The 13,073-nt window shown below is 44.1% G+C and overlaps 2 protein-coding genes across 2 annotated transcripts in view; one reads left to right on the top strand and one right to left on the bottom strand.

The window, feature by feature from the left end:
- Positions 1 to 3,843, bottom strand: part of PCMT1 (protein-L-isoaspartate (D-aspartate) O-methyltransferase) — a 41,199-nt gene extending 37,356 nt beyond the window's left edge. The window contains exon 1 of the mRNA XM_035320728.1: positions 3,715 to 3,843. Within this exon, the coding sequence (XP_035176619.1) occupies positions 3,715 to 3,843 (129 nt within the window). The remainder of the gene's footprint in view (positions 1 to 3,714) is intronic.
- Positions 3,844 to 3,956: 113 nt separating this feature from the next.
- NUP43 (nucleoporin 43) lies at positions 3,957 to 13,070 on the top strand. The gene is made up of 8 exons (XM_035321278.1): positions 3,957 to 4,121; positions 4,262 to 4,372; positions 4,596 to 4,673; positions 5,600 to 5,777; positions 7,863 to 7,998; positions 8,858 to 9,009; positions 10,603 to 10,725; positions 11,989 to 13,070. Exons 1-8 carry the CDS (start codon positions 4,002 to 4,004, stop codon positions 12,201 to 12,203), a joined length of 1,113 nt encoding a protein of 370 aa, XP_035177169.1. The 5' UTR covers positions 3,957 to 4,001; the 3' UTR covers positions 12,204 to 13,070.
- Positions 13,071 to 13,073: the final 3 nt, after the last annotated feature.

Raw genomic sequence — 13,073 nt, 5'->3', positions numbered from 1 at the left:
AACCCCATCAACCCAAAACGAATCCATGCTCCGCACGCCGCCGCCGCCACCGCCGCGCGCGCGCGGGGAGCACCGCGCATGCGCCGCCGGGGGTGCTTCGGGGGTGTACGGGGAGGGGGGGGGAGGACGCGCACCGGGACGCGGCCCCCGATCGCTACCGGCGGCGGCCCGCGCGCCCCGCCGCCCGCGCGGCGCAGCCAATCGGAGACGCGGAGAGGGGCCGCGCTGTGCACGGGGAGCGCCTATTGGTCGCGGGGAGAGCGGGAGGGACAGGCCTACGTGTTGGCGGCTGCCATTGGTCGGGTGGGCAGGGCGGGCGGCGCGGTCCCTGAGGGGGTCTCCTGACGGGGCAGAGACGCGCACGTTAAAGCCCCCCGAAAAGACGCCGGGATGGCAACGCCCCGAGCTCAGAGCGTAATAAATTAACTCCCCACCGGCTGCCTGTACGTGGTTTTATGGCTCCTCAGCGAGTGCCAATGGCCCTGCCGCCGGCTGGCCCCGAGCACCCCGCCCGTGACAGGACTTTGCCTTCCCGCCCCTCCGGTCCCTGCGGGCGGGTGCCGTGCCGCCGGGGCTGCGGCTGGGCAGCGCTGCCTCCCCTGAATGGGTGCACCGCCACGGCTGGGTCATCGGCCTGAGGCCAGCCGCCCTGCTTCTCCGTTATTTGCCTTTGGAACGTGAGAACAGCGGCGAGTAACTGTGAACAGATAGGCCCTGTCGGTAGTGCGTGGTATATAGAAAATACGGCGTCATCCACAGACATAAATTCAAACATCACTGTTCTTTAAAAGCATTCCTGATAAAAGGATGCACACAGCCTGTCATACACCACGGGAGACGCAGATAATGTTGTCTTCTGTGTGAGAACCCATGGGAGGGATGAGACTGTTCCATCTCCGCACCACACACACTGTCCATCACACAATTGTTAATTCAGGTAATGAGGAGAATGTGGGAATTTGCTTTTCTGGCTAGCACTCCATGCATGGCAAAGCTGGCAGTTGCCCAGTGTGCATACCGGGTCTCCAGACCCTTCCCATCTGGTTCTTTAAGTCCTGGAGACGGATCTTCAGCTTCATTCTGTATTCAGCATCTGTCTTCTCCCAAGCATGACCTGGGAGCTGCCCTACAGTCTGTCCCAGAATATAAAGGGTCTCCTTGTTATACCCAGTGGGCCACAAGAGAAGGAAAGAAGCCCTGGAGTTAGAAGAATTCCCAAAGGGCAGCAAGTACAGAGAACAAACAGACATTGTAAAAATACACACACAAAAATACTTCATTGTTTTAAATGCAAAAGACATTTTCTGTTGTGAGACATAAGCAAACTGCATTGCTCTCACATAGAGAGGCTGTTGGCAAGAAATTAGCTGGCCCATGCTTAAAAGCATTCCAGGGATATTTACCCCCTCGGGAGACCAGAAATACAAGAGAAACCATTTACATACAGTCTGACTGTTCCTACCAAGACTAGATCAATTTAGGCTTAAGCTTGTCGCAGAGCACAGGGAAAGAGACCACCTTTATCTCCTAGGAGCACACAGACCTGCCCAGAAGCTTTCAGGCTGGAGGTACCTATTGGCCACTTACTGGCAACGCTCTTGATGTGACTCTTCAGAGAGCAGCAGAACAAAGTGATATCTGGGGTGTCTGGGGTGGTTACCAGGCATGTACGAAGGAAACCAAGTTAAGGCTCTGCAGGTTTCCAGGAATTTTAAGACAAGCCAATTTGCCTCAAACATCCCTGAGAAACTAAAATGCACCAATGGCAGCAGGACGCACCCATTTGTGCAGTAAACATGAGGGTCATTGGCTCTTTCTGCTCTCTAACTCCAGGCCATGAGTCTGTTTTTTAAACTTCCTAAGTGCATGCCCATCAAGATAAGCCAAAAAAAAAAAAAAAAAAAAAAAAAAAAAGTAAAAAATTCTATGCAAGAAAAAAAAAAAAGCCTTTTTATTATTATCATTAAAAAAAAAAAAAAAAAGTGTGTTTTCTGGCCATCAGCACTCCTGTGAAACATCTCCATCTGCTCTGCTGCTCAGTGTTCCTTCACCCTCTTCCCCCTTGCTTGTCCAAACCAGCACAAGCACCTTGGTCCCCAGGTGCCCGTGGTCAGTCACAGGCTCCTCCATCTTCCTGAGGGGCAGCCTGGGAGCTGCTGCATGGACGGCCCTGCCAGGGAAGAGGCAGGGGAATGCCAGCAGCCAGAGGAGTCCATCATGTGAGTGCTCTGAAATGGAGATCCCACTAATTTTAAGCACACAGCCCATCTTGGATCTCTCTCCTTTTCCGCACATTCACCCACATCTCAGTCCCTTATACATTTATATATAAACCCCTCCATGCTACTATTTCTGTTTCATCCCTTCCCTCCCACCTCATGAACCTGTTAGAATTTTGAAATCCTTTGAATTTAAAAAGCATATAAAAAGTTGGTCATCACTGTCTGATCCCATCTGCTTCTGCATATACATACCAGAACAGAAGTTTCCTTATGAAATGTTCCTGCTGAACATTTCCGCAGCTCTGTCCCACACCACACACTAATTGGCTCCTACACCTACACTTGCTCCTCTCCCTGCCTCTGTTCTGTTTTTAACTTAATCACTCGCCTTCATCTCATGTCTCTTCCTGTAGTCTCAAGCCAGCCTCGGCTTGTGCCTTCATTTTGTATTTCCATTTCCGAAGTTTACATCCAGCGTTATTTTGCACTCTGCATCCCCCGGCCAGGGAAAGCAAGGGCTGGGGATGTTCCCAGGGCCCTGGCGCTCTGCTCTTACATCTGCTCTGCAGTGCCCTGCATCGTCAACTGCACTTGTTCAGGAGACTGAGCTGGGCACAGCTCCAGGAGCTATGACCGGCAGTAAAGACAGTGTCTCCAAATAGCTCTCTGAAAATATTGCTGCATGATAAATTGGAGGAAAGCAGATTATCAGCAAGTAGAAGTCAGCATTGGCTTCCCCCTGCCCTTGCACACCCACAGGCTGGGGGTGCCTGCCTTCCCAGGCTCCGGCGGCTCTGGCAGAGAGAGGCACACCTTCGGTTCTCATCACCCTCACTCACACCCCTAACTTTAGCCACAGCTGAGGACAACCCATACAACCCCCTTTCTGTCTCCACTAGTGTGTTTGGACCTGATGTCTAGAGCCAGGCATTTTTTTCTCATGGTCTTGTGTTCAGCTTTGTGCTGTGTTCAGCTTTGGGCCCCTCAGTACAAGCAGGACATCGAGGCCCTGGAGTGTGTCCAGAGAAGGGCTACAAGGCTGGTGAAGGGTCTGGAACACAAGTCCTGTGAGGAGTGGCTGAGGGAACTGAGGGTGTTTAGTCTGGAGAAGAGGAGGCTCAGGGGAGACCTCCTTGCCCTCTGCAGCTACCTGAAAGGAAGGAGTGGGGAGCTGGGGGTCGGCCTCTTCTCGCAGGTGACTAGTGATAGGACTAGAGGGAATGGCCTCAAGTTGTGCCAGGGGAGGTTCAGGTTGGAAATGAGGAGACATTTCTTCTCAGAACGAGCAGTCAGGCACTGGGACCGGTTGCCCAGGGAGGTGGTGGAGTCACCGTCCCTGGGGGTGTTCAAGGAGAGGCCGGACGTGGTGCCTGGGGACATGGTTTAGCGGGTGACATTGGTGGTAGGGGGTGGTTGGACCGGATGATCTTGGAGGTCTCTTCCAACCCTAATGACGCTGTGATTCATTTTGTTTATTTAAATGTGCTATTACCGTGAAAATGTGTACTAACACAATACACACAACGATCAGCCGCAGCGGACACAAGACATGTAAAGATTTGATCCTAAATCCCTCACAGGACCACGCCCGCCCGCGGTGGCACAGCGCGGCGGCGGCCATTTTGGGATCTCGGAGGCGGGCGCCACCTCAGTGCCCGCCCCCCCATAACCGCCCCGCCCTCCCGCCCCTCCCCCGTGTCCCTCCGCGCTCGCCGTCCCCCGGCAGCCAATCGGGGGCGGCGCGGCCGGCGGCGGGAGCGGGCGTGCGGCGAGGCGGCCATGGAGGAGGTGAGCGCCCGCTTCGTGGCGCAGAAGATCAGCAAGGCCCGGTGGCGGCCCCTGCCCGCCGCCGCGCTGCAGCCGCCCGACGTCTTCGCCACCGGCTCCTGGGACAACGAGGTGAGCGGTCCCGGGACCCCGGTGTCTCCCCCTGCGGTGTTCTCCGGGCGCGGGGCGCTCCTCGGGGCCGCCCCCGTGAGCGGGGCGGGCTGCTGGCTCGGCGGCTTTCGGGAGAGTGAGGCGGTGTGGTCTCCGTGCAGGATAACCGGCTGTCCGTGTGGGCCGTGGGGGAGGTCGGCAGCGGAGAATATCTTGGAGAGCCTCAGCTGCTGTGCGACATCGGGCACGATGGGGACGTGATGGACATGCAGGTAACTCGGCTCTTTATTTGCTCGTCACTTAATCGGTAGTTAGCTATCATAACACCAAGATTCCCCCCCCAAAAAAAACAAACCCCAACGTATCCTTATGAAGAAGGGCAAAGCTGACCAGTATCAGTCTTTGTTTTTTACCAATAAGTTAACATACTCTAAAATCAAAGTGATCAGCCTTTTATTGGCATCAGCTCATCAGGTGTTCATTATCTCTCTTCAGTTTTTGGATCAAGAGAGAATTGTTGTTGCCTCTTCGACAGGAAGCGTAACTGTATTCCGTCATCATCAGAATAACCAGGTGGGTAACTCGCACTGGCTCGAAGCTGCTGTTCTGTATAATGCAGGTCACTTTGATCTTGCTATAAGATTTCTCAAATCTGCTACAGCAAGAAACCTCTGGCAACAAAAACGAATTTTTTTCAAGTCTGTCAGAAAAAAACAAACACCTTAGTCTTATACATACAAGGAAAGAAGAATGTTTAGCACGCATACCACATCAATTAGGTTCCAGTGCCAGACAGACAGGGTTTTACACTAACATATCTGTAGCAACATAGTCAGTTCACTGAAAGCATACTTGAAGAGATTAGATTGTTAGCTGTGGTTATATTTGAGAAATAATAATTTCAGGCAGTGGGAATTAATGAATTTGAGTTTTTGCATTATTTTAAAACTATTTGACTCTATAAAGATAATGTCTAAAATGTAGTCACAGAATCAGTCTTTTGCTTTGGTTATAAGTCACTGAGAATAAATTATTTATTTGCGACACAACAAAGTCTAATACTTGTTAGTAGTTTGACACAGTACCTAAAATAAACTAAATTCCTTGGAATTGGGATGTAAATCTGACAAATCTAACTTTACATTTTGTAAAGGCCTCAGCTCTTTTTCCTTGGCCTAGGGAGAGACTGGAGGGGTAAATCTAGTGAGAGACATTTCACATTCATAAATAGATTCTGTTAATTCTGATTTCTAGCTCTTGTTAAAAAGGTGGTTCAGAGAAGACTATCAATGTCTCATTGAATAGTTATGTGCTCAAGAGCTGAGGGAAATTCAGATCTCTCATTCTTACTTACGTAGAAGATGCTCATTCTTGTGAGGTGGGATGGCTTTCCTGGAGCTTCTTTCTGGTTTTGTGAGTATGTGTGAGTATTCTGAAAGCTTTCCTCTATCATAATCATTACTTAACAGCAGAATTTTGTGTGTCTGGTTGCTACTTAGACTTTATCAGTCAACCAGCGGTGGGAAAAAGCCCATTACCATGTGGATCAAGACACATCTTGTGGTGGAGCAGCGTGTACTGGAGTCATCTGCAACAAACCAGAAATTGTCACTGTTGGAGAAGATGGTAGAATAAATCTCTTCAGAGCTGACCAAAAGGATGCAGTAAGGACTATAGGTATGCCAAGGAAATACTCAGGTTGTTTTGGTTTGGAGCAGCTTGGCTGGTATATATAATAGAATAGTTTAGATGGAAGGGATCTTCAAAGATCACCTAGTCCAACTGCAAAATAATTATTTTAGCCAAAACACTGGTGTGTTTTTGTACTGAGTCTGGCTGGGATGTTAACTTTCCCTACAGCAGCCCATACAGTGCTGCGCTCTGCACTTGTAGCTAGAACAGCAGTGGTATCACACCCGTGCTGTGTCTGCTGCTGAGCAGTGCTGGCACAGCATCAGGACTCTCTCTGACCCTCCTAGGGGGTGGGCAAAAAGTGAGAAAGAAACATCAGCAGGGCAGCTGACCTAAACCAACCAAAGGGATATTCCATACCATATGGGGTCACACTCAGCAATAAAAGGTGGAAAAAGGAAGAAGAGGGGAGGGGTGGGCTCTCATTGCGAAAACGTCTGTCCTCCTCCCGAACACCGGCTACGTGCGTTGAGGCCCTGCTTCAAGGACGTGGTCAAGCATCGCTCATTTGTGGGAAGTAGAGAGTAATTTCTTTCCTCTGCACTACCACATAGCCTTTACTTGTTTTGTTTTGTTATCCCTTTCCCCCTTCCTCTTCCCCTTTCCCTTTTTTTCCCTTTAGTTGAATTGTTTAATTAATAATAATATTTCCTTAATAATATATATCTATATATATATATATATATATTTTTTCCCTCTTTAATTAAATCATCCTAATCAACCCGTGAGTTGTTCTTTCCTTTACTTCTTCCCCTCCTCATCTGAGGAGGGGGAGTGAGAGAGCGGTTGTGGTGTTCAACTGCCTAGCACGGTAAAACCACCACAGTTTTCAACACTGTTCTAGTCACAAGTCCAAAACACATATAGTTCATCAAATGATAACAATAAAAAGGAAGGCAGTTGAGAATTTAAATATCCCAAGGTGAACGTACTTCCTCCAGATTATTCCTATATTCCTAGACTTCATACAGTGTATTTCAGATATATCTTTATATTCATTCAGATTTCAGATATTTGTGGGTCAATGATTAAAGTGATGGAGAGGTTCTAAGCTTAACATTCATTCCCTGTTGGCTTTTTTGGAAGTTATCAAAACTTAATCTCAATTCTTCTGTCATGCTAGTCTCATGGAAATAGTACATAGCAACTATTAGAAATCAGACAAAGCAAAAATGAGTTAAAGCACGCGAACACTGTGCTTGATAATGGAACTTTCTCCCTGAAACCTCAGTTTGACACATCACCTGTGTTTCCTCTAAAGTGAAATCTTGCCTCAGATTGAGCAGATGAAGGAATTTACACAGTGGTAAGCCAATTAAGGAATGAAGTGCTCTAGGATTTCTGGAGAGGGGTACTTGTGTGTGCATGGCCGTATGCACGCACACACAAGGTAAATCCTATTAATTGCATATGGTCTTTTACTGAAGCTCCCTGAGCACTCCCGTAGGAAATCTTTTTTTTTTTTTTTTTTTAAAGTATAGGAAGAAATGTAGTGGGGCACAAGGCAGAGTTTTAGCACTAACCCACAAAACTGAGTAACTCCTTCCCCTTTGAAGGGGAAAAATAATTAGTTTAAAAGGATTATTTTATTTTTACATTATAAATTATAAGTAAACTTATTTATAAACATATTTTTCTTTATGGCAGAGAGTGTTCTGATACAAGTTTAATAGAGTAGAATATTTTGCTGACTCACAGGAAAGAGATGTTCACCGAAAAAATAGGGATTTTTCTCCTGGCAGTTGCTCAGATGGATATAAGTAATTAGTTTTCTTGGTGCTCACTTGATACTACTATGCAAAAATGTTTGCTTTGTAATGCTAGCTCTGGAGCCAATTAAATATAGCTTTTTACAGATTTGTCTCAGTAATGTTTGTTAGAGGAAGCAAGTGCTCCTTTTTCACGGGCTATCCTTGCAACACTTAAAATTTCATGTGACACTAGACCATCTCTGCCCCTGAAGAGGTGGTCTGCTTTTAGAAGAGTTGTTTTGTTGCAGTTAAATGGAGATGAGCATTCAGTAGGTTTACCTGAATTTCTAGTTCAATGCTTTCCTGATCTCTCTTGCAGACAATGCAGACAGCAGTACACTCCATGCAGTGACTTTCCTTCGCACAACTGAGATCTTGACAGTAAATTCAATTGGACAGTTGAAAATATGGGACTTCAGACAGCAAAGAAACGAGCCATCTCAAATATTTTCTTTGTAAGATCTTAATTTTTGACATATTTACTGAGGAGCATATGCTACTTTATATCTGATTTAAGATACCACCCCAAACTTGACAGTGGAATGATAAATGACTTTTTTTTTCCTAAGGTTTTTAACCGCGTTGGAATCTTAAATACCAAAAGCAGACTCTGCTTAATAGCTGAATTACTCTTGAGACTGAGCATTGTAATTAGGTGGTTTGTTTTGTGATTTAACTCTTGAAGGACTATTGCATCTGTACATTTGTTCTTTCAGAGAAAAGCAAAGCACCTCCTTCCTCTTTCCCTGATTAAAAATAGCTTTTTTTCCTCACAGGCCTAGTATAAAGTTCTTGGCGTTTGAAGTGTTTTTGTGTGATAACGTAGTGCCTTATAAGGTATCGTGTGAAAACAAACTTAGAGCTAGATTCAAATCCCGTTCTTGTCTGTGGAATAATTCCCCCTGCTGTTAATAGACTGTGGCTTAGGAACCCGCTTTTGTTAGTGCTCAGTCTTCCTTTTGAACTATTACCGTATGTTATAACTGTAATTATAACATGAATTTCAGAGTAACCCTCTTTGTGTAAGTACACTTAAAGTACACAAGGCTTTCTCTTGTAAAACTGTCAGATACACTGCAGGTGCCAGCATACTGCAGGGCACAGAACCTGCTGCTCGTCCAATTGTAGCCGCGTGTTACTGCTGTGCCTATAAATTCCAGTAGGTGTCATGTGGCTTCAGCCTCTTGTGACTAGCTGCTGCAGGAATTGAAGCTGCAGTCGAATCCATTACTGTGTTGGTCAACACTGCTAACGAGGAGAAAATGCAAATTGAACGAAGAACTCATATATATTTTTTTTTCTTCTCCTTTGCAGGACAGGTGAAAGAGTTCCACTGCACTGTGTGGACAGGCACCCCAATCAGCAGCACATTGTGGCCACAGGAGGCCAGGATGGGATGCTGAGCATATGGGACATCAGGCAGGGTTCTATGCCAGTGTCCCTCCTGAATGCTCATGAAGCAGAGAGTAAGTATCTGGATTGGAGCAGGGAGAAGAAAGCATTTTTATAAAAGCTTCTCTAAATCCTGAATAAAAACTTGGATGCATTGATTGATTGGATGCATACAATAGACAATCACATGTGCTATTTAATGTGTCTTTATCCAGTTCAGGTTGTTCCTTTTCTGTACGTGAGACTGTTCTCATCTAAAAGCCAACTCTAGTTATATTAAAACCAGAACACATAATAAGATCTTTATTAGTCATTAGAGACACATAGTCAGAAAGTCTGTTTCCATAAAGTATATATTAATAGTTTTTGCTTGTAGAAGCTGATGTCGTAGTATGCAGCTGTAGTAAAGTGGGAATGCAGTTCCTAACAATCTTGAAAATGTGAAGGAGGAGGATGTGATAGCACAGAGCTAACTTCTCTTCATTTATGGGACTAAGATACCAATTCATTTTGTGCCGAACATTCCTTGACTCAATGCCACAATTATATTTAAGGAGTAAAAGAAAGTTTTTGAGATAAGTTTTACCCACAAATATTTTTCACAGTTGTGATATTTAGACACAAAATAATAACACGTGTGCTGGGAAGAAATGCATGTTGTGTGCAAATTTTAACTTAATAGTAGGGAAGATGGCATGAGAAAGTATTTGGAATGCCTGAATTCAGATAAGACTGTAACCTCTAAGAACATTCTCAGTATTGAAAATGCAACAAAATAGTATTTTCTCTCCCCTCCTCTCTCAGGGGAGGGGAATACTGCAGTAGATAACTAAGGGTGGGGCTTGGGGCCTTTCTCCTCACCTGCCCCACTTAAGAACTCAGGTTTTGGTGGGGACCTGAGCTCCTGTAAGTGCATGTCCGTATACTAACTGGATTGTGCTGAGCTATGAACTTGATATTTATTGTAGTTTTGTTTCTCTTCAGGCCCTGAGGGTCTAGTGAAGGGCAATCTAACCGCTAGTCCAAAAAGTAAAGAGGAAAAAATGTTAACTTCTCAGAAAGCAGTAGAACTCTTCTATTTCATCAAAGCTCTTTTTCTTTCTCGGAAGCTGATCGGTCTTTTTCCCCACCCGTCTCACAAGCAAAACTGCAGGAGGTGCAGTGCTGTCTGGGTGATTCCATTCTGCATATGTCCAAGCTATACACATCAGTGGTAGCAGCGTTATTTTACTGCCATGTGTGCTCCTTTTGATTTGTGCATGAGTTGTGGTTATAGATTATGTACCCTCCACTTCTTTGGCAACAGCAAGACCACGCTGCCAACACTAATCACACTTTAACTGAGTGTACTTGTGTTCTGCATAGATATGTGAAATACTTATATCTGAAATACCAGGAGATGGCAGTGGCTTAGTTATCCATACTGCTATCCACGCTGAAAGAAGCCATCCTGGTTTATGGTTGAAAAATTCTCTCTCTCTTGTCATAAATAACACTTGAATTATTTTAAGACAGAAGCAAGCTCTTAGAGATTTATACTCGCTATTTGGATTTATGTAATGGAAGAGCCAAACTGATTTTAATATCATTGCAATGTAGAAATCTTCAGAAGCATGTTTTACACTCTTTTAGTATGCTTTCTTCTTTGTTTGTTTTGATACTTATAGTGTGGGAAGTTCACTTCCATCCCTCCAACCCAGATCACTTATTTACATGTTCTGAAGACGGATCTCTTTGGCACTGGGATACTTCCACAGACGTATCTGAAAAACCATCTTTTCTTCATCAAGGTAAGGATGATTAAAGTTGATTTGCATTGAATTTGTCAGTTGGCAACATAATTAAAGCCCATGTGTTCACATGATCAAATTACGAATACAGTCATAACACATCACGTTTAAAGCAGATTGGTTTCCTTAGAAAGAAAGCACTGATCAGGCACCTCAGGAAACCTACTTCCAAGGCAAACAGTTATGTGTGGGTTTTTTGTGTTTTGATCTGTCCTTTCTGTACTTTGGTGTGTGAAATCTGGTATCTCAGAGATAGAGTTCAATTAAAAATCATCTGGATATAGAAGAGAGATGAAGACAGCCTAAACGACCGTACTACCTGAATCTCTGAGGGAGATGGACAAAATTTTGCAATAAAATAAGTAATAATTATGAATTTATTCGTTATGCATTTCTTTTGTGGTCGTGATTGGAAGACTGTCAATTAATGAAGCTGGATCGCTTTGTAATGTGCAGGATTTTAATTAAAAATATGATAATGGTTTAATAAAAGCATTTCACATGATAGTCATAAAGACTACTTAATTGTTTGCAATTTCAGATTGTAAACGGGGGGAAACTTTCAGATGTCATCCGCTCCTTTGGTTTCAAAGTTGCCATTCAAAATCCAGTTCTGTATAGGGAAATAGAGGATAACTGATGAAGTTGTACTCTACATGTTTTGGGGTGTATTGAATATAAACCCTTTATACCTCTTTAACCATGCGTTAATTTTATGCTGAAAGCCAAAACTGCAAGACTTCAGTTTGAATTTAAAATTTTATGTGGAAAAAATTCCAAGTCAAAACCAGCTATATTGTTTGGTGCAGAATTAGCAGGAAGAACATACAGTAGGGAAAAAGCGTTGTTAAAGCAAAGCTGATGCCCCAAATGTAGCAAGACACTGTGTAAGCAGACTTTTTTTTTCTTAAATCTTTCCTTGCTTTAGTCTCTGGCTAGAAAAGCCAGATAGTTAATAAAATTTAGATACTAAAATAGTTTGTTCAGTAAGATGAGATCTTAGCTGTACTGACCTATTAGTCTTGACTGAGGACAGAGCTGGTAGCAGGCTTCTGTAATCACTTCAAGAACTTAATTTTTAAGCCATTTTTCCTCAGTTTACCACAGAAACAACTTCTGTTGAGTAATCTGAAAACTGACTTGTCAATTTAAAGTGACATTCTAATTATGTCTGTCCCACACTTAATGTGTTTCTCTAAATTCTGACAACACTAAATGGAAACTTATTTCCACATTTTCCGTCTTTTCTTCCCTTTCTTTTAGGAGGAAGAAGTACTACGTACCTTTCCCACAACACCATTAACCAGTCTGTTGTATGTGCCTGGCTAAACAACGATCCTACCAAAGACCGCATGGAAATTACCAACATGATTCCAAATCAGACTTTGTCTGTGAATAGTTTAGATGTTTTGGGACCGTGTCTGGTATATGGAACCGATGCAGAGGCTATTTACGTGAACAGACAACTTTTTGCATGAGACTACTCCAGTATTCCTTTGAAGTGCTGATGACCTTGAACTACTGGGCAATGTTGGTTTCATTTAGGTTAACTGCTCAGTCTGTTATCAGCACGTGGGGGAGAGGCCTGCAGCTTGGTCCTGGTGTTGGAGCAGGAATGTGAGTTATCCCAGATTCTGAAAGCTCTCACTTGTTACTGGTGCTCCAGCATGGGTAACTAGGCAAGTTTACAGGTGTGCTTGCTCTCATTTTTTCCCTAATGCCTATTTGATTTTGCAGTCAGGTAGTCAGGAGGGCAAGATATACGTTGTGAGGTTATTTCAGTAATACACACAAGGCGAAGAAAAGATAACCTTTTTTTTTTAAAATGTAAATACTGTTTTCCAAGTATTAGTTCAAGGCCAAACTATGGGGTTCTTTGACATTCTTTTTATGTCACATGAAAGAGATTGGGGTTTTTAATATGAGGTTTTGGTATATATTTTGGGAAGATAACTTTTTATCCAAGCGCATGAGAATTGGAGAGGTAAACTGTTAAAGATGTGAAATGTGAAAGGTCCTATAAGGGTTTTAACGTTATAGTAGCATTGTTTTGGATTATTTACAGCTTCATCCCAGATGTCATATGTTAAATGTTGACCATGATAACGTACCGGGTACTCTCTCAGCAGAAGACTTTTATAGTTAAGTGGTCATAAATGAGAGACGTGTTAGCTGTTTTCAAGTATGAGATTGAGACTTCCTAAATTTGAGAGACAGTCTTGGTCAATCCAAGTTTCACATCTAGCCTGTTGCAATCTTTGAAAGGTTGATTTTATGATTAAAGTTGTGCCTACCTTTTGTTGCAGAGAACCCTTTCTCTTTTTAATAAATATTTTGCACAAGAATAG

This window comes from Oxyura jamaicensis, chromosome 3 (genome assembly GCF_011077185.1).
Source record: "Oxyura jamaicensis isolate SHBP4307 breed ruddy duck chromosome 3, BPBGC_Ojam_1.0, whole genome shotgun sequence".
NCBI classification, from domain to species: domain Eukaryota; kingdom Metazoa; phylum Chordata; class Aves; order Anseriformes; family Anatidae; genus Oxyura; species Oxyura jamaicensis.
The sequence above is the reverse complement of the archived record's forward strand: the minus strand, read 5'-3'. Positions and strand labels throughout refer to the sequence as shown.